This window comes from Mercurialis annua, linkage group LG3 (genome assembly GCF_937616625.2).
Source record: "Mercurialis annua linkage group LG3, ddMerAnnu1.2, whole genome shotgun sequence".
NCBI classification, from domain to species: domain Eukaryota; kingdom Viridiplantae; phylum Streptophyta; class Magnoliopsida; order Malpighiales; family Euphorbiaceae; genus Mercurialis; species Mercurialis annua.
In genome coordinates this window covers 12,172,247-12,196,325 of record NC_065572.1, presented here as the reverse complement: position 1 = coordinate 12,196,325, position 24,079 = coordinate 12,172,247, and the positions used below count along the sequence as shown (strand labels likewise).

Genomic DNA, 24,079 nt, shown 5'->3' with positions numbered 1-24,079 from the left:
TTATAAGAAAAATAAATTGGATAGTCGGAGGTTTAAAGTATGAATTATCGAAGTTAAAAAGGATATAGGTGATAGGTCCTAATCAGAGTTGAACTATATTATGAGATAGAAATTCTACTTAGGGCGAGAATTAAACCACAAATATCTCTTAGGGTGAGATTGAACCACAATTCTAATATTTTTCATTACCTCCCTACTGCTAAATGACAGAGTTTAAATACGTAAATGACTTAACAACTTTTTCTACTTTTAAGCACACAACTCTTAACTAAAGACCTCACTAACTAGTGGCAACAATTAAGCCGATAATCACTCAAACAATAAAATATAATATACTAACAAATTGACCTATTTTTATGGAAAAGAAACTACTACTACCCACGTCAATTGCATGGCCCATGCATGTATTTCAACTTAACAATACCTTCCTCTTCAAAGAACCTTGTCCTCAAGGTTATCAAATAATTATGTGCTTTCTTCATCATCCCATGCATCATCATCATAATTTCCTTGAAGCAATAATAATTGAGGCCCTTTACATTTATGTCCAGGTATAAATTTTTCATCACAATTAAAACAAAGGCCTTGAACTCGTCTCTTCTGCATTTCATTCCATGGAAGTTTTTTAATTGGAGAAGAATCGGGAGTTGTGTTGGTAAATATACCTGCAACTTTCTTCTGACGAATTAGTTGTTCATCTTGCATTCTAGCCAAAGCGATAGCTTCCTTCAAGGATTTAGGTTTAAACATTCGAATTCCATCTGCAATTTCAGGTTAAAGACCTCCCATAAATGTCCCAATAAGTGCCTTTTGTGTCCATCCTTGCACCCTGTTCCCAAACTTTTCAAACTCCTTTTGATAATCACGCAAACTTCCTTTTTGTTTTACTCGTGATAAAGCCTCATCAAAGTCTTCACAATCTGTTGGACCAAACCGAGCCCACAATTCTTCATAAAAAATTGCCCATGTCACCTCCTTTCTTTCTTCTTTGTAGGCCTTACGAAGCCATTGCCACCACTGATTCGCTTCCCCCTCAAGGTGAAAAGAAGCCAGCGAAACCTTTTGATTTTCGGGCGTCTCTTGATATTCAAAGAATTGGTCTACTCGGGTAAACCATTCCGTAGGATCGTCTCCTGCATATTTAGGAAACTCCAATTTTGTTAATTTGGAGAAGAACATAGGTCTTTCTCCCCTTGGTTGTTCTTGAACCTCCTGCGATCGATTATTGTGATGATTGGAGTGGCCGGCGGTTATATCTCTGCCCGAAAGTAAGGCTTCAGATAATTTTCTTATAGATTCCCCCATTTGGTGGAGTTTGTCAACAAAACCCGCTTCCATTCGGCTCATGTTGTCTTGGAGTTCTCCTAGCCCCTTCTCCAAATTTTCGATTCTTTCTTTATTACTTGACATTGCAAGGCTCTGATACCAATTGATAGGTCCTAATCAGAGTTGAACTATATTATGAGATAGAAATTCTACTTAGGGCGAGAATTAAACCACAAATATCTCTTAGGGTGAGATTGAACCACAATTCTAATATTTTTCATTACCTCCCTACTGCTAAATGACTTAACAACTTTTTCTACTTTTAAGCACACAACTCTTAACTAAAGACCTCACTAACTAGTGGCAACAATTAAGCCGATAATCAGTCAAACAATAAAATATAATATACTAACAAATTGACCTATTTTTATGGAAAAGAAACTACTACTACCCACGTCAATTGCATGGCCCATGCATGTATTTCAACTTAACAGCTTCAAAAAAGTCGAATTAAAAATGGATTAAACGTATTTTATGTTAATAAAATACTGTTTTAATAGTTGTGTTTGAGTTAAGTTTGAGAGCGGTTTCGGAGGTCGTTAGGATTATCTTTTATGTCTGAAATTGTACGTATGGCGTGGGTGCATGTCGGACTAAACCCCGAACAACTCGGTTCTGCCCCACGAGGCAGAATATGCCCTACACAACAACCCAAAGTAGGCTTGTTAGGCAGTTTTAGGGGCTGCCAACAGTTTTCAAATGGTGCAGGATAGGCAGTTCGAGTGCGTTTTCCGACCCCCTACGCATACCGAATCAAGTTCGGACCTAAATGGAAATTGTAGACCGTATTACATAGATTAAATATTAACAATTTAATCACAGTTTTGATGCTTTAAGATAAGTGAATCTAAAGCTCAAAAATGCATGAAAAATGCTGAATTTGGATTAAAAAGAATTAAGGAGTCAACTTTGGAAATTCATTGTGAATAATCGAGATGTCAAAACTAGTCGAAGTCTTCGCGGAAGTTATAGATATGAATATGAAGTTTGAATATGTCGAGTTTGTTTCGAAAAATGATCATTGTACATGCTCGGTTTTAAGGCCCAAAGTAGCAGCCCTAGTGGCCTATTTGTGCAGCCTTAAAAGGTTAAATCAGAGAACCAACTTCCGACCCATTTTCCGACACCTTCGGGTGCATTTCATGGTCTAAGACCTAAATGAAAATTGTAGGCGACATTCTAAACTTTAAGAATGTCAATTTTGTTTAGGGGTCAGACTATTTTAAGTAAGCGGTTTCGATAGCCGAAATTGGCTAGAAACATATTTTTGGTTAAGTTAATAATAGCTAGAATTTTATTAATTCTTGCTATTATTATATTTGCGTAGACCGGACGGGCGAATATCGACAAGGCTTGAGTCAAACGGATCGAGATATCTTCATGCTTATTTGAAGAATTTGGATAGCAAGTGGTGAGTACACTTTAAATTACTCGTTAATATTCATAAAGCTACGTATTTTAATACGAAAAGCTATATGAATATTTATATATTTGAGATGTTTGCTTTTAAATTGTATACGTATGTATGCTTTGAAAATGATGTTTTATCGTAATGTGTTATTTTGATAATAACATAATTGTTAAGGCACCGGGGATGGGTAAAGTAAAATGACATAAATCGAACCAAATACAAATAAGAAAAATATAGTACATGCCTATATGTACTATTATTCATATATTTATAAAGATACATTGTACGTTCCTATACGTACTTTTAATTATAATGAATACCCATACGTGCGTGTGTTATAGATGTATGCTTGTAGATTGCAATGTGCATGTCATGGTCCATAAAGGATCAAGAAAACCCAACATAAATCATCGAAATGATAAATACATGAGATAAGAAAAGTGAACTCTGACATATTCAATAATAAAAACTGAGATACAAGGTGGAACTCGGTAGAATTATTCCGGGACCTGTATTTCATCCATTCTCGATGATAGTCTTCGGAACTTATACGAAATAAAAGTAAGTGCGATACATCGAGAATTTATACGAAACAAGATCGAGACACAATGTGAACAAACATTCCTATTAAACGACAATAGGAATTATATGAATCGACAGTTAAGTTCAAAAGACCTGCAGGGTGCAGAGTCCGAATGCAGACACGAAGGTAACTCGGTTGAACTATCTCGGGACCCGTGTCTAAGGAGTAACTCGGTTGAATTATCTCGGGACTCCTATCGATCGTTTGAGATTGAGAAATGGTACAAGTAACTCGGTTGAATTATCTCGGGACTGTATCATATGGTTATGGGTAACTCGGTTGAACTATCTCGGGACCCAACCATAAGGATCAAGTCACAAGAGACTTGCCAATAATTTAATTTGATTTAGAATCATGATGATATAACCTAAGATTAAGATCCGATCGAAAACTATTACAACAAAACGAGAAAGAAAATTGTCAATACCATAATAAGAAATCAAAGATGTCAGATACGTATAAACTATAAGTTTATGAAATAAAAAAAGAGTTATGAAGGAAAGTAAATAGAGTATGCAATATGATTTCAAAAGAGTATTTTCTATATATAAAATGGGTTTTCAAATGTTTTAACCCTTTATGTGATATTGCGTGTAATTTGGTGAACTCACTCAGTTTTATACTGACCCCGTTGCTCCTCCCATTTTTCAGGGATGGTATGATATAATTTGAAGAGTTAAGCTTCCGAAGTTTTAATTCTCGGAAGTCATTTGTATAAGAAGAAAAAGAAGGTTTTCATTCTAGCAGTCCGCAGTAGTCTAGATATTTTAACTAGAATTTTGTATAACGCGTTTTTAACTCTGATATTATTTGTAAATGGGGTCACATGTATTTTAATATATGAAATATGATTTGATTTGCGAAAAATTTACACAGGATTTTAGGCTTGCTACGGGTTTCGGAGCTACCACTCCCATTCCCTAGCGCCGGTCGCGACTCATAAGTTTGGGTCGTGACAGTAGGGGTAAATCCAGACCATGGGATATACATCAAGGGCATAAACAAACCTTTTCCCAATTGTTTTCAGATTGAAAGACGGCCATATCCAGCTGAAATACTATTTTGGGTCCACGTGGACTGCCATAAAATGTAAACCCAATGATTGGTTCAAAGCCTGGTAATTTATTCCACGTTTCACTACAAAACAAAGCCTTCACGCATGTTCTATGCAAAACATGTCATTTTTACATTTTTGTCCTGACTGGTCTTTTTGCCACCGACCGTTGAAAAGCTGTTAAATGGCACCAAACACTCTCAGCTGCCTATGAACGGCAAAATATCACTGGTGCTCATTAAAATATATACAGTACACACAAAGAATTTTAACATTATAATTAGTTAATTTCTTTTTTCGATGAATATAATTAGTTAATGTTTAATTTTTATTATTAATTTTTATATTATGAAATATAAAAAGTTGGAGCTACATAATTTTAGAGATTGTGTTGTGTGGTTACAAAATTTTAAAAGTTTTAAAGTATGACTGATGCTTATATGTAATCGAATAAAAGGAGTTTTTAAATAAATTAGTCCAAAGATATAGTTAGAACATTGATGTTTATAAGTTATTAAAGAAGAATTTATAAAATTTGAATTGCTTTAATATAAATAGTATCTAATATTAAAAAATAATCAGTAAATTTAAAATATCATAGTATATTAATAAGTTACAAGATGAAAAAAATAGTATTCACCATCTTTTAGAATTTATTTATAAAAATACATAAATTTTTTGAAATTATACTTTCATATTTGATTACTTAAACATTTTATATTTACATTTTACTTTCATGCATTAAAAAGAACACAAAAAATACTAGAAAACATCAAAAATATGGCGCTAGAGTTCAGTGACTGGTCGCCGAAATTCAGCCAAAATTTGACTGGCGATTAACGGCAGTTAACAGACGACCAATATGTGGTCAGTACGTGGTATGTTAATTATTAAATTTATTGAATGTTATATATGAATGATTTTAAAATGTTAGTAGGTGTATATTAAGGCCATGTTTGTTTCATGGAATGAAATAGCATGAAATAGAACAATTATTCAATAAGGAATGGAATACCCTTCTTTAATTTTTGAGAGAAGTATTTATTCCACAAAATCATAGAATAGCAATTCCGTGGAATACCTATTTCATGAACCAAAATAAAGATTTTTCATTCTATACAGAATAGCTATTCTATTCCGCACATATTCTTTGGTTTTGTGTTTTTAGATGTATTTTCAGTTTTTTTGTGTATTTTAGACAATATTAATATTGAAAAGTAACCAAAAGTAAATAAAAAAGTAAACTAAAATTAAAAAGGTTTACTTTAGATTTTATTTCTATATTTTAGAATCCATCATTTTTGTAAAAAAACGTTTTCAGAACCTCGAAAAATTGATTTTCTTGCTAGTACTTTTATAAATAATTTTTTTTCATGGTAGTTATGAAGAATCCCTTACAGGATTAACTTAAATTAGTAAATTAAATAAATTAATTTAATGTATGTATGTGATATAAGATGAATAAATTACATATATTGTGAAATGTAAAACATTTTTGAAATTTAATTTAATTAATTTAAATACATAAAAATTTAAAAGTTTTATAGTTATGAAATTTCAAGAATTTTAATATATTAATAGTGTTTATGCTATTTTATATGAAGAGTTTTCAAAACTTTTGATCAATAAATTAAAAATTTATATAATATTGAATTCTGGACTTCAATGAAAGCTATAAAGCATTTACAAAATAATCAATCATTTAATTTAAAAGTATATCTTAATTGAACATAACATATATTTAAAATAATATTGTATAAATTGAAATTTTAATTTATAAAATATAAGAGGATCTATGATATTATAAATATTTATATATTATGAAATATGTTAAAAAAAATTTAATTTTATTATTTAAAATTTAAATGTGAAGAATTTTAAAATGTTTATGGTTATAAATTTTGAAGAGTTGTCATTAATGTAAAAAAGATATGGAATTTGAAGAGTTTTTTTTAATTATGATTATAAAATTTGAAGAGTTTGATATATTATTGCTGTTTATAAATTCTAAAACAAAATGCTTTTCAAATTTAGTTTTAAATTCAATTATTAAAAATTAAAATTAATAGAGGTTATAAATTTTATGAAATAATCATATTTTTTGTCAATGTGTTATAGTTAATCAAAAGATCTACATTTTAAAAAAATTTAATTATTTTTAAAATTGGATAAAATTAACATACAAACTCCCAAAACATGATAAATGAGGGAATTTTTAAAAATTTAATTATAGTTAACTTTAAAAATAAAATTTGTTATTTTTAAAACATTAAACCATTGTTTAGTGAATGTTATAGAAGATGAAGAAATTTTATATGTTACGGAATTTGAAACATTTTGAAACTTTAATTTAATTAATTATATGAATTTATATAAATTCCAAAATTTTATGATTATGAAATTTTAAGAGGTTTAAACATCAGTTTGATAATTTAACAAGCAAACTAAACATGAACATACTAATAGCAATTTGCAAACTGATAAACTAATTTGGGAACTAAAAAACTAACAAACAATATCATTTTTTACAAACTAAACAGCTAACATCAGTTTGATAATTTAACAAGCAAACTAAACAACTAAACAGATTGAGAATCAATTACCTTTTGTTGGTCGCTAATAAGAGTCAAATGCAGCCCCTCTCCAACCCGAGATCTGAATTCAACAACTCCATAAACCATGTCCAGGTTTCTTGATTTTCTGCTTCGGCGATTGCCCACGCCACAGGGTACATTTGATTGTTCCCGTCTCGGGCTACGACACTTAACAAGACACCAACCACTAGTGTCTTGAGGAAACAACCATCTACACATAAAACTGGACGACAGCCTCTAGTAAACCCTTTTCTCAAGGCTGAAAATCCAACGTAGTACCTCTGAAAAATTGGAGCGCCATTTTTTGGGTCATGAATGAAGTGGAACCGGAAAGTCCCTTCCTTGTCGACCCTTTTCAACTCAGCTTCATAAGCTCTAAATCTAGTATAATGAGATTCAAGCGACCCTCTAATGATAATCATTCTTATTGTTCTTGCCCTATAACAAGAAGCAATTGTGACTACAAGTCCAGAATACTTGTCCTTTAGATCACCTTGCATATAACGAGGTTTGTATGAAGGTTGCCGCCTAATCTTTTGAATAAACTCTTTCGCCACCTACTCCGATGTTGCTTCTCTGTTTCTCGCTGCTCTTTGACAAGTATGCTGATTATTCAGTCCCACAATTTGGAAGTAAGTGCATGACCTTTTCTTATTAGCATATAACTTCCATCGACAACCAGGTACGCAAACAGCCTCAACCTTCAAATGCTCACTCTTTTTCCAGCATAAATTATGCCCACGGCAGATAGCCCACTGTTGCACAGCATTTTGTACTTGCACTTTATTCATGAATGTCATGAACATTTTAAATTCCAACTCTTCATGATTTCACTTTGGGTTATAGTACGCCCGAGTTGTTTTCTTCCGCTTTTTAACTTCTAAAGTGTCCTCATCACTGTTAGAGGGAGTCACAAGCCCGTCATCAATCTCCGCATAGTCACTGCCATGTCCATCCTCATCGATACCTGCATGAGCATCTAAATTGCCAACTGCCCCACCTTCTCAATACTTTCCGTTCACACAAGAAACACCCTCTGGAGCATCAAGCATCGCGTCCAACCCCAACCCATTAATGCTATCAACTATTGTACTTATAAATTTTTTCTTTTTTTCCTTGGCATTGCGTACTCTTCATCAAAATCACTCCCACCATCGCTAACACTAACATCATCTGTGTTTGCTTCGCTGTCGCATACATATATGCTATCAGACTCTTCACCTTTATTATCAATCTCCATTTCACTGGCTGCATTTTCAGCTTCCTTCTCAGCCTCGTTGCTCATTATCGCATCGCGTACACTTTCATCTGTATCAAAATGTTCAAACTCTACAGTCAGCCTCTCGCACTCAATAAACATCTGAACATAGCCAAAATCATTACCCTCAATTAACAACCGTCTGACATCTTCATAATTCTTCACAAGCGTTATCGTATGCCAATCCCCGCTAGGTTCGTAGTAACCAATTCTACTAACTTCCGGGTACCCCAAACTCCTAACCCTTTCTCCTATTTCATTGACTGTAAGATTCTGATTCTCATCTAAATACCAGTACCATTTGATGCATTTCCCTCCATTTGTTGTAATAGGGTCTGTCCCGGTCAACTCTACATCGACCCATACTTGACACCGTGGTCTGCCAAGAAAAAGTTGGAATTAACATCAACAAACTTCAGAAAGGAACATCAATCATTAATCTTAATTAACATGAAAAACAAGCATACTCGTTACAGACCCTATAAGATACAACAACAAATTTCTCAACACAACAAATTTTTTTAAAACCCTCAAGGCATACAAGTTATTCAACACAACATAATTTATCAACAAGGTCCATTAAATTTCTTTCGTGTAAAATAGTTCTCAGATGTGAGTTGTCAGTATGAAGTTAGCTGCTGTGCCTAATGAATTTAGTTGGAATTTTTATTGACATGGCATGCTTTATGAAAAGAACAGGTCCACATTACAAATTGAATAGTGAATGATAATTGGAATAGGTCCACATTACAAACATTAAATGTCACAATTGGTTTCTCCCCTAAGCATAAAGTGATTAATAGTCTTTCAAAGACTTAAGTAATTCAAATACATTTCTAATACATTTCTAAGATTTTCCGTTTAAAATTATAATCAGAGAGATTTTTTTTTTATTTTTTTTAGAAGCTAAACTCACTGAACTAATATTCTTGATTCCTTATCTTCAAACATTCAGAAAGCATAGAGGGATTTATGCTAAGTTGCTAGCTGCCTAGCCATGTGTCTCACAAAAACAACCAACCAATTATCAATCAGCTAGGGAAAGTGAAAAAATTTGTAAATATAGATTATATATGTCAGTTACACGATTTTTAAACAAAGTTAAGGTGGGTTCCACGATTTTTGAACAAAGGTAAGGTGGTCTTCAGACGTGCATTTGATTTCCTCAATTTCTAATTTAGGATTCAACAATACATAATTTATCAACAAAAAATCGTGAAGTAACAGATACAACAACAAAAAACCCTAAAACATCTTAACATAAATAGATACAGTAACAAACACCCTATTAAACCCTATAAACAAAATTTATCAAAAACCCTAAACTCTTACCTGTAATTTTTGGACCTTTCTTTTTGATTTCCTCTTTGAACGGGGTCTTCTTTTTCTTTTCCTTTATCCATTACAGATTCCCGATGTGATTCAGATAACAGGGACAAAACTCATCATCGTCTCTTTTAGAGGTCGATTGTTTGCAAGTTTGAGATGAGCAAAAGGGTTTGAGGTGACGAGAAGAGAAGAAGAAGGTTTAGGGTTTGAGATGACGAGAAGAGAAGACGCAGGCTTAGGGTTTGCAACGATGAACACAGAGATTTCTTTTTTGAAATTTGATCTATTCTTAAATAGAGAGAAACTGAAACGAAGGAAATTAGTAAATTAGGGTAAAGGAAATAAAACGCACAGTTTTAATTACACCCAAGTCACCAACCATGGTTTGGTAAATAAAAGGTGAGTCAGCATCGAGTAAAATGGTAATTGCACAAAATTCGCGTGACATGGCTGTCACTATGCCAATTTTTTTTGGGGTACAATTGAAACACAAAATCCCAAATTGGGGTAAAATTGGAGAAATTCCTAAATCGGGGTATATTTGCAAAAGGGGCTAAAGGTGGGGGGTTTCAGTCATTAAACCAAAATATTATATCTTTAAAAATAGTGAAAAGAAAATGATTCTCTTTTAATTAAAGAAAAAAAGAAGTTTTAATAGTAATATTTGATTGGAATAACAATATAATTTAACAATCGAAGATGATGTGAAAGTTAGGGTTGGATGAATTTGTTACAAGTTGCATTATTACAAATTGCATTTGAATAGGAATCAAATTAATTTTGTTTATTCCCAAAAATTAGAACAATGTCACAAGTATGTTTGTTTACCTTTTTTCAATATTTCTTCATCACTAATTATAAATTCTGTTCTTCCATATAACTATATTTATAAAACAAATATGCAATTGTTTTTATATATTCAGTTTTAAAAAAGTCCACTTCAAAAATGTCCTATGGTTTGGGGCCTATATCAAATAAGCTTTCAACGTCCCCAACATTTGAATTTTTGCACAACCAGACCCCCTAGTTTGACACCGTCTTTAATTTTCTTACTTCAACCCGGTTTAGGCTTTATGACATAATTGGAATAAAATCCACTTTTATCTATTATGTGTTAGAAACTTCTAAGGTTAGATGCTTACTTAAGAGTATTTACTTCTTACTCACCATAACAGTCCATATTGAGTCATATGCCAGTCATGAATGTAATACATGTTTATATTTATTTATGTACTTAATTCTAGTCATTTACTTTCCAGTATTTACTTCCAGAAATTCTATTTGATGAGATTATTATTGCCTGTATAACATGAGTGATTCTATCTGAGATATGCCTGCTAAATTGATAAAATTAATAAATCAAGTACAAGAGTTTATTATGTCTACAAACCTGAATCTTTTGATCCGATGCACGACATCTTATGCATCCATAAATGGGTGGGATGTCCAGTCGGTAAAAAGGTATTTCATAGTTTAGTTAGACAGCGATTTCATTCTTAACCACTAAGGTTGCCATAAATTTGAGCGAACTGGGGCTCCAAAACACCATGGCTCACAGTTGTGAGTGGAAACATCAGTTATATGTGTGTGTAAGAGTGATAATTTCACACTGCTAAAAAATGTACTCTTTGTTGAGTTTATACTAATGAAAGCTTTGCTTTGTGTTTGAGCTTTAAAGTATATCCAAATGAGGTATGAATTAAATCATTTCTGATTTCCAACACGCTTATTATATTTTTTTATAATATATATATATATATATATATATATATATATATTTCTTCTTCGTTCTAATTTTAATTAAATTGGTTCTACAAATAAACTAATTATTTAGTTGATTTAATCGGTTTCGATCGCTTTCGATCAAACCACACTAAATCAATTGATGCACAACTCTACATATGAGTATGGTATGGACAATTTAATTATAACAAAATTTGAAATCTTCATATTGTAAATTTCGGAGGTAGCAAAAGTAACAATACAGGAAATAACAAAAAATCTAAATGAAAAAGCAGACTGAAAAATTAAAAGTAAATAACTAAAAGAAAAAATAAATACGAAGTATTAACTAGTAGTTGATTATATAAATTCAGCATTAATAATATAAATATTTCTAATTACTCATATCAGTTAAATATTTTACAAATCCAATGGTATAAATAAAATAATATACAAATTATACAATATAATTTTTTTGTTTATTGGAGAGGGAAGGACACTTATAGGAGGAATTAAACCCACGATCTTGATAAAATATTAACCAATACTTATACCATGTGAGCTATAAGTCGTTCATCATATAATATAAATTTAGTTCATTTTTTTTTTGCATCTAATTAAATATGATTTGTTGTAAATTTGTAATCAAAATATAAATCTAGCTATTTATTAAAAATAAAATACGATTAAATTCATAAAATCTCAAATGGTCAACAAATTTATTTTATTTCAATTTTAATTATGGCATGAAATCAATAATTGCGGTGTGAAGATTCAAATTTTGAAAGCAGAGGAGCTACCATAATTAGTTCCAATACCAAGCGGGAAACTGTAATTAACCCAAAAAAAATACTTCAAAAAACAGATCACGTGTATCTGATATGATACATATAGAGTGTAGAGAAATTCCCTTGCCTGCCGGCCAAGGTCGGCTAAACGACGTCGTTTTAAACCTGACTGTCAAAACAAGTCCGCCAGTTCCATACTACAAAACTACGACTACTACGACTTCTCTCTCTACTAAATTCACTGTCTGCTATTTTCCCTCTCTAAAAAATACGTTACAGTTTTTTTAATTTTGCCCTTTTTATCAGTCTCTGTAACACGCATTCACTACTGTCAATCGATCGGTTTGATCTTCTTGTTTGATTGGTACTGTCCACACTTTGCCCTCATAATGTACTCAATTTGCCCTCATTTTCTTATGAAATGTGATCCAGATCTTGTTTTATTTGATTTATGAACTGTTGTTTTGATGTGGAGATTCATGAGATCTTTTTATTTTCTTTGGTTTTTGTTTTTTCTACATTTTACAATCTGTTTTTTCTTGTTAATGTTGGTGTGGTATTCTGTAATTAGTACAATTTAATTAGTATTAGTATTATCTTTTGTGATATTTGAATTAATAACTGAGAAGAACTAGATTGGTTAGTTCTTGGTGAAGTGTTAGGTTTTTTTGTTATTATCTATTGATTGATTAGGGTTTTAATGTGTTTAATTTCAGAATTTGTGATAGATTAAGGTTTTATAAAGTGTTAATTTTAAGTAATTTATTTTTTGATCTTAGATTTGAAATTGATAGTTGGAATTATACACTTAATTGTCAAGTTTTTTTTAGGTTGGAGAAAATTGGAATTTGGACTGAGTGTTGCCATTTGTTGTATTTGAGTACAAGATTTGACTAAATCATTGATTATTAGGAAGTCATAATTTTATGTTTTTTGTTAAAAATTATAATTATGAGCCAAAATGATGATAGAACAATAGCACGGGTTGCTACAGATTTAGTTTTCTTTTCCTTTCGGTAATAAGTTAACTAGAATGCCACCCTTGCAATTCACAGAATTCACCTGGTTTTCCTTTTTTGTACCCTCAGTGTTTTTTCAACCAGCTGTAATGTCGGAGAACGCTCTCAAAGATCTGAACACGCTACCCGGATCTGAAAGGAAGAATGAAAGCTCTAGTAAAGGGAGTTTTACTAAACCTTGCACTGAGAACACGAATGAAAATGTTGAAAAGTGTGTAAAGAAAAACTCTAGCTCAGTGGTTTCTGCTGATGGCACTGTGAATCCTGAAGTGGAAGTAGCTAATACAGAGGTAGAATATATCGAGTCTGAGAATCTGAGTGATGTAGAGGATCTTGATACGTGTTTGAAGGTTCGTATTATAATCTAATCTGATTTTTAAGAGGTCAATGTGTCTGTATGATATCTGTTTGTCATGTATTTTATTTGTTTATCCATGTTTCAGACACTCCTGTGTGGACTAGACTCTAAAGATTGGGTTCTGGTTTGCGAATCACTGAACAATACACGTCGGTTGTCCCTATTTCATAAGGAAGCATTGCTTGATATGCTGTTAGTATCCGATTCTACATAATGAAATTACCCCCTTTTTCTTCAAATGATACCTAATTCATGTGTTGCGCTCTTTTTTTCGCGAAACAGGGGGGATGTAGTACCACTCATCGTGAAGTCGCTGAAGAATCCGAGAAGTGCTCTTTGTAAAACTGCAATTATGACTTCTGCTGATATATTCAATGCATACAATGATCAGATAATTGAATCGCTGGATCCTCTGGTATGCTGTTACTGCTAGAATTGTTTACGTTACAAGTCTTGGTTAATTCATGTGTTTATTGTGATTTTGCATCGCATGTGAATTGATTTCTAGTTTCCTACAATGTGGTTGAATTTCATGGGTGCAGCTTCTACAGCTCCTTCTCAAGTCTTCACAGGATAAACGATTTGTATGTGAGGCGGCTGAAAGAGCTCTGGTTGCAATGACAACCTGTGTTTCCCCTACACTGTTGTTGCCGAAGCTAAAGCCATATCTTAAGCATAGGAATCCTCGAATTCGAGCTAAAGCATCCATGTACTTCTCTAGAAGTGTACCACGACTGGTAGGAATTTTTAATCAATAGATTTATCTGCTTTTTTTTTGGATCAATAGATTTTTTTATCTGCTTTTTAGATTGATTTCTGAGGTTTATTGATACAATTTTTATCGTCCCATGGTAACCTGTGTTATTTTATATTTCTGAGTTGTACCTTCCATCGCCCACTTTTGGTTTTTGATGAAAACGAGGGAGACACCAATTATAATTCTCCTTCTAATCTTTCCAATGCAGATGGTAATTTATTTTTTCAATAGAGGTTACTGATGGTTTTTTGTTCATTATGAAATTTTTGAATAAAATTCTCACTTAAATATGTGAATTGAATTGGGACTATTACTCTTTCACAATCATGTTCTTAGTAGCTGCTACATATCTCCATGATAGTGATATTGTACTGCATAAACTAGTAATTTGGGTGTTGCTTCTTACTCTTATGCAGGAGCTCAGTTTTATATTTGATTTACTTCCTAATTTGCCCACTCGGTCATATGATAATTTTTCTATGAGCAGGGTTCTGAAGGAATCAAATCCTACGGGATTGACGAATTGATTCAGGTGGCTGCATCACAGCTCTGTGACCAACTTCCTGAATCAAGGGAGGCTGCTCGAACCCTGCTGTTGGAGCTGCAAACTGTTCATGAGAAGTCAAACGATGTCACACCTACCGCATCTGAGGATTCAGCGACAGTATCTGAGGATTCTGAGTTGAGTTCTTGGGAACACTTGTGTCAATCAAAACTGTCTCCTTTAAGCGCACAAGCTGTGCTTCGCGTGACCAACATTGCTCGTGAGGGTCTTGTATTGGGTTCATAACAGAAGCTATACAGAGCATGTGCCGATAGTAGTCAGTTACGTTACGCCTTTATTTCACTCAGCATATATCATATTCAATGAGCAGAGTCTGTTACTTCTTTTCGTTACTTTTGCTTTGGTCCATTATCATTTTCTTGTAAGTATATACCAAGAGATATCCGAGATGCGGTTAAACACGTAGTTGAGTTGAATATTCTTTACAGATTGGTTGGTTGCTACTAGTTGTGGGGCACTCGCAGACTGTTGTGTAGAATTAGTATAACATTTTTAGATGTGATGTTTACAAAAATCAACTTATAAAATTCAAAAGATTATAGATAGAAGGATGATAGTTCGGAATAATTTCAATGACTTAGGCCCCTTCTGAAATAATTCCAATTGTCAATTAGGATTCATTTACAAATGAATTTTATAAAAAAATCATTTATAAATGAATTACACTGTTTCGAATGAAAGAATATAAAATTTTTATATATTTATATTTAAAATGAATTTTAAAATTGAATTTTTTATAATTTTGGTCTTTTATTATAAACATTTTATTAAAAATATCTTAAAAATAAAATAATCATTATAATTTTTTATAATATAAACTTATTAAGTATTATTTATATACAAATATTTAAAATTAATAATGTTAAAGTCACTCATACTATGATTAAGATTTATAAAATACTTTATAATGACTTCTAATAATTGAAAATAAAAATATAGTATATGAAAAAAAGATGGAGATGGAAACTAAAAAAATAATAATAAAAATAAGAAGGGTCTATCTATTTTTTTAAATTCAACCCTTTGCTTCTTTTTTATCAACTAGTTTCGCATTACGTGCTATGCACGTGGCTCGTAACGTAACTCGTCAATGAACATATTAGTAAATTTATTGTAATTATATCATTTTTTTATTTATAATTAATATTAAATTAGTTAAGAATTTTTGTAAAAGTAAATATAATATATTCGGTTATTAAAATTTTTTCCATACTGAATTTATTCTTCTTTCGGTTTTATAATAACCATAATTAAATAATTAACTTAATTTTATTAATAATATTTTTCAAAATAATAAGATAGAAATTTAAATAATAATATATTGACCAAATATAGTATTTTAATTTTGTAGTTCAATCAAACTAAATAGGCCTAATTACTTAAAAACCACCCATCTTGTAACTTTTTTTCATTTATACCATGACCTAGGAAAATTTTCAATTGTACCCTATTTTCGATTTTTATGTTTCATCTCTACCCTAATGAGTTGAATTGACCTATTTTTTTGAAAAAGAGTTCAAATTAGTCCTTTCTTTTTAACCTATATTCTGATAAAACGTTAATATTAATCATTTATGTATCTTGTTTTTAATATTTTCATCCTTAAATTAATCAAATTATCAAATTTTTTAATTTTGGGGTACAAATGAAACATAAAAATAAAAAATAGGGTACAATTGAAAATTTTCTTAGATCATGGTATAAATGAAAAAAAGTTATAAGATGGGTGGTTTTTAAGTAATTGGGCCAACTAAAAAATAAGTATTCCTACTAATTTGGAGACAATTTAGTTATTTTTTACATACTAAAAACTAAATTGGAGATAATTTAGCTACCTATTCTAATTAGGACTTTAATTACAATAGTGATTGATTAAATAACTAATTAGTTAATGAATATAAAACTTTTATTTAGTAGTAAACTGAAAAGGATTATTCAGTAAATTTGTCTGTCCCCCCCCCATCCGTGCTTTTATATATAGTATAGATTACGAACATTTTTTTTGTTTTTTTTTAATTTTTACAATTATGTCCAATTTGAATTTTTTTGCAATTATAGTCAAAACTTTTAATTTTATTTTTAAAAATCCAAACCTTTTACTTTTTATCAATTGCGACCAAAAGTTTATATTAACTCTTTTTAGAAGTTAGACAATTTTTTTAGAAATTGATCGTAATTGATAGAGGATGTAAAGATTTAAATTTTAAAATATTAAACTCAAAGTTTTAGTTACAATCGCAAAAAAACTTTCAAATTGAACATGATTGTAAAAATTAAATAATTTGGTCATAATTGATAAAAAGTGTAAAAATTTGGATTTAAAAAGGATTATCGGCAAAATAAATTCCAATGTTTCACCTTTTTAACGATTTAAGCCTAACGTTCAAAATGTTACGAACAAATCCTAACCTTTCTAATTTAACGTTGTTAAGTTCATTAGCCTGTTAATATTTGAATCTGTACATGCTTTGAAAAACGTATAAACATTACAAACATACACAAGGGCAGTTGGATATACATATAAGGTTAGAAATAGTTTTTGACTTTGTAGCCCCGCAGTGTCTGGCACTCGCATGTCGTTTGGCAGTCTGTGTGATCGGAATCTGAATCGGTTAGAACACAGTTTAAAGCGGGGTTTATTCTAATTTCAAACGAACCCGAAATAGCTTATGGAATATTCTAGGCTCCTACGGGCTTGGACTTCAGCGCCCGGTTGGCATGACCTATTACAAAACAGGATTTTGAGCACGAAATATATTATGTTTGACCCTTTATAATTTAAAATAAGATCCTACAATTAATTACAAATTTTTGGGCTCAAACGAGGCCCAATTACGCGTTCAAACGAATTCAGAAACAAAATAAAATAAAATTTGGATCGAGTTTGGATGATCTGAAGATGTTTGGAGCTGAAGAACTGTGGCGTCATCTGGAGTGCGGCAACACCGTCGTGTTTTATTTGCAGGAGTTCATCGTTTTGGTTCGGTTTAATGCAAAAAGTACATAAAAACGAGCAGAATACACATAGAGAAAGGTCTGGGCATAAACATATTATTACACTTTCTCTATTTGTTTATATGTCTATTTAGCCAAAATTGTATATATTAAAAAAGTGGATTTTTTTATCTTAAATTATAGGAGTAAATACTAATATAATTCTATTAGTTAATAAATATTTTATTGAATCATAATTATTTATTAAGAAGTGATAGATTTAAAAAATAATAGTTAAAATTATCTTAAAATATTAAATGAACAGATAATTATCGATAAATTTATTTATTTAAATGGACAAGTAAAAAAAATCTGAAAGAATAAGTTCTAACATCTAACTTTTGGATTAGGATTCCCTCATATTCAAATGAACATGATAAGTCATGTTCACTAATCTATACTATTCATTATAAAATGAAGGCCAAGCCCATGTAGAGGCCCCTGTATTTTACACTTTTTTTTCCGTAGGTGCTTATACTTCATTTTTGTATTATCAGGTCCTTCTACTTACCTATTTTTAATTTCAGATCCTTTTTGAGTTTTTTTTCCAGTCCTTTTATGTGACTGTAGGAAAAAAAGATTATAAGTAGAGGGACTGGAGGAAAAAAATTGTAAGTACAGGGACTGAAAAAAACTCAAAAAGCACCTGAAAATCGAAAATATGTAAGTAGAAGGACCAAATAATACAAAAATGAAGTATAAGGACCTACAGAAAAAAAGTGTAAAGTATAGGGACCTCTACATGGGTTAAGCCTAAAATGAATGGTGTAGATTAATTTAAGAGCAAATTATGCTAAGGTCCCTGATGTATATTATAATTAACAGTTTGGTACTCCTTGTTTCAAAAGTCTACTTAATGGTACTTCAGTTTTAATTTCATTAACTATTAGGTCCCTCCATTAATTTTGACACTTATTTTCAAATAATTTTGGCTAATAATCATCGACGGTCCTCGACCTTTACCCTTAGCTTCCGTAAACCCCCTATACTTTCAAAAGCTTCCCTAAACCCCCCAACCTTTGTGGCGGCGCCATTCACGGTCCTTATGGACGAAAACACCCTTACAAAATAAAATAAAATTGGCGGCTGGCGGCGCCACGTCATCTGACATGTCATAATTTAAAAAAAAAATGAAAGCCCCAATATACCCTTAAAATAAGCTAATCAAACCAAAACTCAATCATATTCGATCCAACCAAACTAACCAAACCACCATCCACCCGCCGCCGGTCGTCATCTCCGGCGACCATCTGTTCTAAGAACAGATCTGAAAACCCAGATCTGTTCTCAGAACAGATCAACAGATCTGTTCTTAGAACAGATCTTCTTAGAATAGATCTACAGATCTGTTCTAAGAACAGATCGGTCTTCTCAGGCGAACTGAGAAGACGCGTTCGTCTTCTCAGTTCGTCTGAGAAGACGAACAGATCAGAATAGATTGTGGCGACCGGAGGTGGCGGCCGGACCGGCGGCGGTTGTTGGCCATAGAGTCTGATTAGGCTGTTTTGGGTTTGGTTAGATTAGACTAGGGTGTTTTGATTTGATTTTGATTTGGTTAAATTAAGGGTGTTTTGGGGTTTTTGAATATTTTTGGACCTATGATGATGTGGCGCCGTCAATTTTTTTTTTTTGCGCCGCCAGCCGCCAAATTTTTTTGTAGGGATATTATCGTCCATAAGTACCGTGAATAAGCGCCGCCACAAATGTTGGGGGGTTTAGGGAAGCTTTTGAAAGTATAGGGGGTTTACGGAAGTTAAGGGTAAAGGTCGAGGACCGTTGATGATTATTAGCCAACAATTTTGTACCTCACATTTAGTTTTGTGATTGATTTGGTCCCTCACTTTTAATTTTACTAAACGATTTGGTCCCTCACTTTTAAACGATTTAGTATCCGAGTTTCAATCTGTTAAACAATTTGGTCCCTCAAATTAACAGAAGAATCTCTTAGTTAACAAAATTAAAATTGAGGAACCATTAAATATACTTTTGAAAAAAGAGGTATCAAAATGTTAATTATGATATATCTTAGGAACTTTTAAATAATTTGCTTTTAATAATTAAATTTGGACTTTTTTGGATCTACACCATTCATTTTATCATGAATAATGTAGATTTAATAAACATGACCCCTCATGTTCATTTAAACATGAGAGAATCTTAATCCCTAATTTTTACCACATTTGAACACATTAATACCAGGACACTGAAATATTTGCACACTCATACCAGTACCATGTTTTCTTTTAATAAAATATTTATTTGTAGTACTTTTTATTTAAAGGGTCTATTAGTTTTCGTTAAAAATTTAGTCTTTGTCATATTTGAATAGTTTTATAATTTTTTTTCTGTTATATAAAGCTTTTCGCAAATATTTATTTTTCATATAATTATTTATGCATCTTGTTGTATATCAGGTTAGTAGAAATAGTTGTATATTTTTTTGGAATTATTACATTCATAACTGCTTGATTTATATTAGTAGAAGTTTTTTTTATATAAAAAACAATATTGTAAAAATGACAAAATGCACCAAGAAAAGAGTAGTATTTACAATTACAAACAGAAACTTATACTGACATTTGAACACATCAATACCAGGACTTGAATGAAATATTACACTGAATTTAACGCATTTGAAAAACAAATGACGGTAAATACCATGTATATGGCGTAGTTTCTTAATACTGCTCCAAATAATACAAAAATGAAGTATAAGGACCTACAGAAAAAAAGTGTAAAGTATAGGGACCTCTACATGGGTTAAGCCTAAAATGAATGGTGTAGATTAATTTAAGAGCAAATTATGCTAAGGTCCCTGATGTATATTATAATTAACAGTTTGGTACTCCTTGTTTCAAAAGTCTACTTAATGGTACTTCAGTTTTAATTTCATTAACTATTAGGTCCCTCCATTAATTTTGACACTTATTTTCAAATAATTTTGGCTAATAATCATCGACGGTCCTCGACCTTTACCCTTAGCTTCCGTAAACCCCCTATACTTTCAAAAGCTTCCCTAAACCCCCCAACCTTTGTGGCGGCGCCATTCACGGTCCTTATGGACGAAAACACCCTTACAAAATAAAATAAAATTGGCGGCTGGCGGCGCCACGTCATCTGACATGTCATAATTTAAAAAAAAAATGAAAGCCCCAATATACCCTTAAAATAAGCTAATCAAACCAAAACTCAATCATATTCGATCCAACCAAACTAACCAAACCACCATCCACCCGCCGCCGGTCGTCATCTCCGGCGACCATCTGTTCTAAGAACAGATCTGAAAATCCAGATCTGTTCTCAGAACAGATCAACAGATCTGTTCTTAGAACAGATCTTCTTAGAATAGATCTACAGATCTGTTCTAAGAACAGATCGGTCTTCTCAGGCGAACTGAGAAGACGCGTTCGTCTTCTCAGTTCGTCTGAGAAGACGAACAGATCAGAATAGATTGTGGCGACCGGAGGTGGCGGCCGGACCGGCGGCGGTTGTTGGCCATAGAGTCTGATTAGGCTGTTTTGGGTTTGGTTAGATTAGACTAGGGTGTTTTGATTTGATTTTGATTTGGTTAAATTAAGGGTGTTTTGGGGTTTTTGAATATTTTTGGACCTATGATGATGTGGCGCCGTCAATTTTTTTTTTTTGCGCCGCCAGCCGCCAAATTTTTTTGTAGGGATATTATCGTCCATAAGTACCGTGAATAAGCGCCGCCACAAATGTTGGGGGGTTTAGGGAAGCTTTTGAAAGTATAGGGGGTTTACGGAAGTTAAGGGTAAAGGTCGAGGACCGTTGATGATTATTAGCCAACAATTTTGTACCTCACATTTAGTTTTGTGATTGATTTGGTCCCTCACTTTTAATTTTACTAAACGATTTGGTCCCTCACTTTTAAACGATTTAGTATCCGAGTTTCAATCTGTTAAACAATTTGGTCCCTCAAATTAACAGAAGAATCTCTTAGTTAACAAAATTAAAATTGAGGAACCATTAAATATACTTTTGAAAAAAGAGGTATCAAAATGTTAATTATGATATATCTTAGGAACTTTTAAATAATTTGCTTTTAATAATTAAATTTGGACTTTTTTGGATCTACACCATTCATTTTATCATGAATAATGTAGATTTAATAAACATGACCCCTCATGTTCATTTAAACATGAGAGAATCTTAATCCCTAATTTTTACCACATTTGAACACATTAATACCAGGACACTGAAATATTTGCACACTCATACCAGTACCATGTTTTCTTTTAATAAAATATTTATTTGTAGTACTTTTTATTTAAAGGGTCTATTAGTTTTCATTAAAAATTTAGTCTTTGTCATATTTGAATAGTTTTATAATTTTTTTTCTGTTATATAAAGCTTTTCGCAAATATTTATTTTTCATATAATTATTTATGCATCTTGTTGTATATCAGGTTAGTAGAAATAGTTGTATATTTTTTTGGAATTATTACATTCATAACTGCTTGATTTATATTAGTAGAAGTTTTTTTTATATAAAAAACAATATTGTAAAAATGACAAAATGCACCAAGAAAAGAGTAGTATTTACAATTACAAACAGAAACTTATACTGACATTTGAACACATCAATACCAGGACTTGAATGAAATATTACACTGAATTTAACGCATTTGAAAAACAAATGACGGTAAATACCATGTATATGGCGTAGTTTCTTAATACTGCTCCAAATAATACAAAAATGAAGTATAAGGACCTACAGAAAAAAAGTGTAAAGTATAGGGACCTCTACATGGGTTAAGCCTAAAATGAATGGTGTAGATTAATTTAAGAGCAAATTATGCTAAGGTCCCTGATGTATATTATAATTAACAGTTTGGTACTCCTTGTTTCAAAAGTCTACTTAATGGTACTTCAGTTTTAATTTCATTAACTATTAGGTCCCTCCATTAATTTTGACACTTATTTTCAAATAATTTTGGCTAATAATCATCGACGGTCCTCGACCTTTACCCTTAGCTTCCGTAAACCCCCTATACTTTCAAAAGCTTCCCTAAACCCCCCAACCTTTGTGGCGGCGCCATTCACGGTCCTTATGGACGAAAACACCCTTACAAAATAAAATAAAATTGGCGGCTGGCGGCGCCACGTCATCTGACATGTCATAATTTAAAAAAAAAATGAAAGCCCCAATATACCCTTAAAATAAGCTAATCAAACCAAAACTCAATCATATTCGATCCAACCAAACTAACCAAACCACCATCCACCCGCCGCCGGTCGTCATCTCCGGCGACCATCTGTTCTAAGAACAGATCTGAAAACCCAGATCTGTTCTCAGAACAGATCAACAGATCTGTTCTTAGAACAGATCTTCTTAGAATAGATCTACAGATCTGTTCTAAGAACAGATCGGTCTTCTCAGGCGAACTGAGAAGACGCGTTCGTCTTCTCAGTTCGTCTGAGAAGACGAACAGATCAGAATAGATTGTGGCGACCGGAGGTGGCGGCCGGACCGGCGGCGGTTGTTGGCCATAGGGTCTGATTAGGCTGTTTTGGGTTTGGTTAGATTAGACTAGGGTGTTTTGATTTGATTTTGATTTGGTTAAATTAAGGGTGTTTTGGGGTTTTTGAATATTTTTGGACCTATGATGATGTGGCGCCGTCAATTTTTTTTTTTTTTGCGCCGCCAGCCGCCAAATTTTTTTGTAGGGATATTATCGTCCATAAGTAACGTGAATAAGCGCCGCCACAAATGTTGGGGGGTTTAGGGAAGCTTTTGAAAGTATAGGGGGTTTACGGAAGTTAAGGGTAAAGGTCGAGGACCGTTGATGATTATTAGCCAACAATTTTGTACCTCACATTTAGTTTTGTGATTGATTTGGTCCCTCACTTTTAATTTTACTAAACGATTTGGTCCCTCACTTTTAAACGATTTAGTATCCGAGTTTCAATCTGTTAAACAATTTGGTCCCTCAAATTAACAGAAGAATCTCTTAGTTAACAAAATTAAAATTGAGGAACCATTAAATATACTTTTGAAAAAAGAGGTATCAAAATGTTAATTATGATATATCTTAGGAACTTTTAAATAATTTGCTTTTAATAATTAAATTTGGACTTTTTTGGATCTACACCATTCATTTTATCATGAATAATGTAGATTTAATAAACATGACCCCTCATGTTCATTTAAACATGAGAGAATCTTAATCCCTAATTTTTACCACATTTGAACACATTAATACCAGGACACTGAAATATTTGCACACTCATACCAGTACCATGTTTTCTTTTAATAAAATATTTATTTGTAATACTTTTTATTTGGACTTCTAAATTTTT

The 24,079-nt window shown here is 32.1% G+C and overlaps 2 protein-coding genes across 6 annotated transcripts; one reads left to right on the top strand and one right to left on the bottom strand.

Moving 5' to 3' along the window:
• Positions 1-4,422: 4,422 nt before the first annotated feature.
• Positions 4,423-9,859, bottom strand: LOC126673619 (uncharacterized). Of its 4 annotated transcripts, none has more exons than XR_007639344.2 (3): positions 9,559-9,858; positions 6,978-8,605; positions 4,423-4,582 (listed from the first exon to the last, which is right to left on the bottom strand). XR_007639344.2 is itself a non-coding variant. In XM_050367831.2 (3 exons), the coding sequence occupies exons 1-3, from the start codon at positions 9,627-9,629 to the stop codon at positions 8,062-8,064; spliced, it is 540 nt and encodes a 179-aa protein (XP_050223788.1). In that variant the 5' UTR covers positions 9,630-9,859; the 3' UTR covers positions 6,844-8,061. The 4 variants fall into 4 exon arrangements, 2 of the variants coding, with proteins under 2 accessions (XP_050223788.1, XP_055961110.1); XR_007639343.2 differs by having other exon boundaries at positions 4,423-4,551; XM_050367831.2 differs by lacking the exon at positions 4,423-4,582 and having other exon boundaries at positions 6,844-8,276; positions 8,352-8,605; positions 9,559-9,859.
• Positions 9,860-12,142: 2,283 nt separating this feature from the next.
• LOC126675102 (uncharacterized) lies at positions 12,143-15,210 on the top strand. 2 transcript variants are annotated; one of them, XM_050369685.2, is made up of 6 exons: positions 12,143-12,308; positions 13,154-13,434; positions 13,528-13,634; positions 13,725-13,857; positions 13,985-14,179; positions 14,687-15,210. In XM_050369685.2, the coding sequence occupies exons 2-6, from the start codon at positions 13,174-13,176 to the stop codon at positions 14,987-14,989; spliced, it is 999 nt and encodes a 332-aa protein (XP_050225642.1). In that variant the 5' UTR covers positions 12,143-12,308; positions 13,154-13,173; the 3' UTR covers positions 14,990-15,210. The 2 variants fall into 2 exon arrangements, with proteins under 2 accessions (XP_050225642.1, XP_050225641.1); XM_050369684.2 differs by having other exon boundaries at positions 12,144-12,429.
• The last annotated feature ends 8,869 nt before the right edge of the window (positions 15,211-24,079 follow it).

What these genes read in the sequence shown, in the direction of transcription:
- LOC126673619 (XM_056105135.1), bottom strand. Translation starts at nt 9,629, where the DNA reads ATGGATAAAGGAAAAGAAAAAGAAGACCCCGTTCAAAGAGGAAATCAA. An exon ending in GAAAGGTCCAAAAATTACAG is followed by an intron (nt 8,606 to 9,558) that starts GTAAGAGTTTAG and finishes TTTTCTTGGCAG; the next exon opens with ACCACGGTGTCAAGTATGGG.
- LOC126675102 (XM_050369685.2), top strand. Translation starts at nt 13,174, where the DNA reads ATGTCGGAGAACGCTCTCAAAGATCTGAACACGCTACCCGGATCTGAA. An exon ending in GAAGCATTGCTTGATATGCT is followed by an intron (nt 13,635 to 13,724) that starts GTTAGTATCCGA and finishes TTCGCGAAACAG; the next exon opens with GGGGGATGTAGTACCACTCA. An exon ending in TTGAATCGCTGGATCCTCTG is followed by an intron (nt 13,858 to 13,984) that starts GTATGCTGTTAC and finishes TCATGGGTGCAG; the next exon opens with CTTCTACAGCTCCTTCTCAA.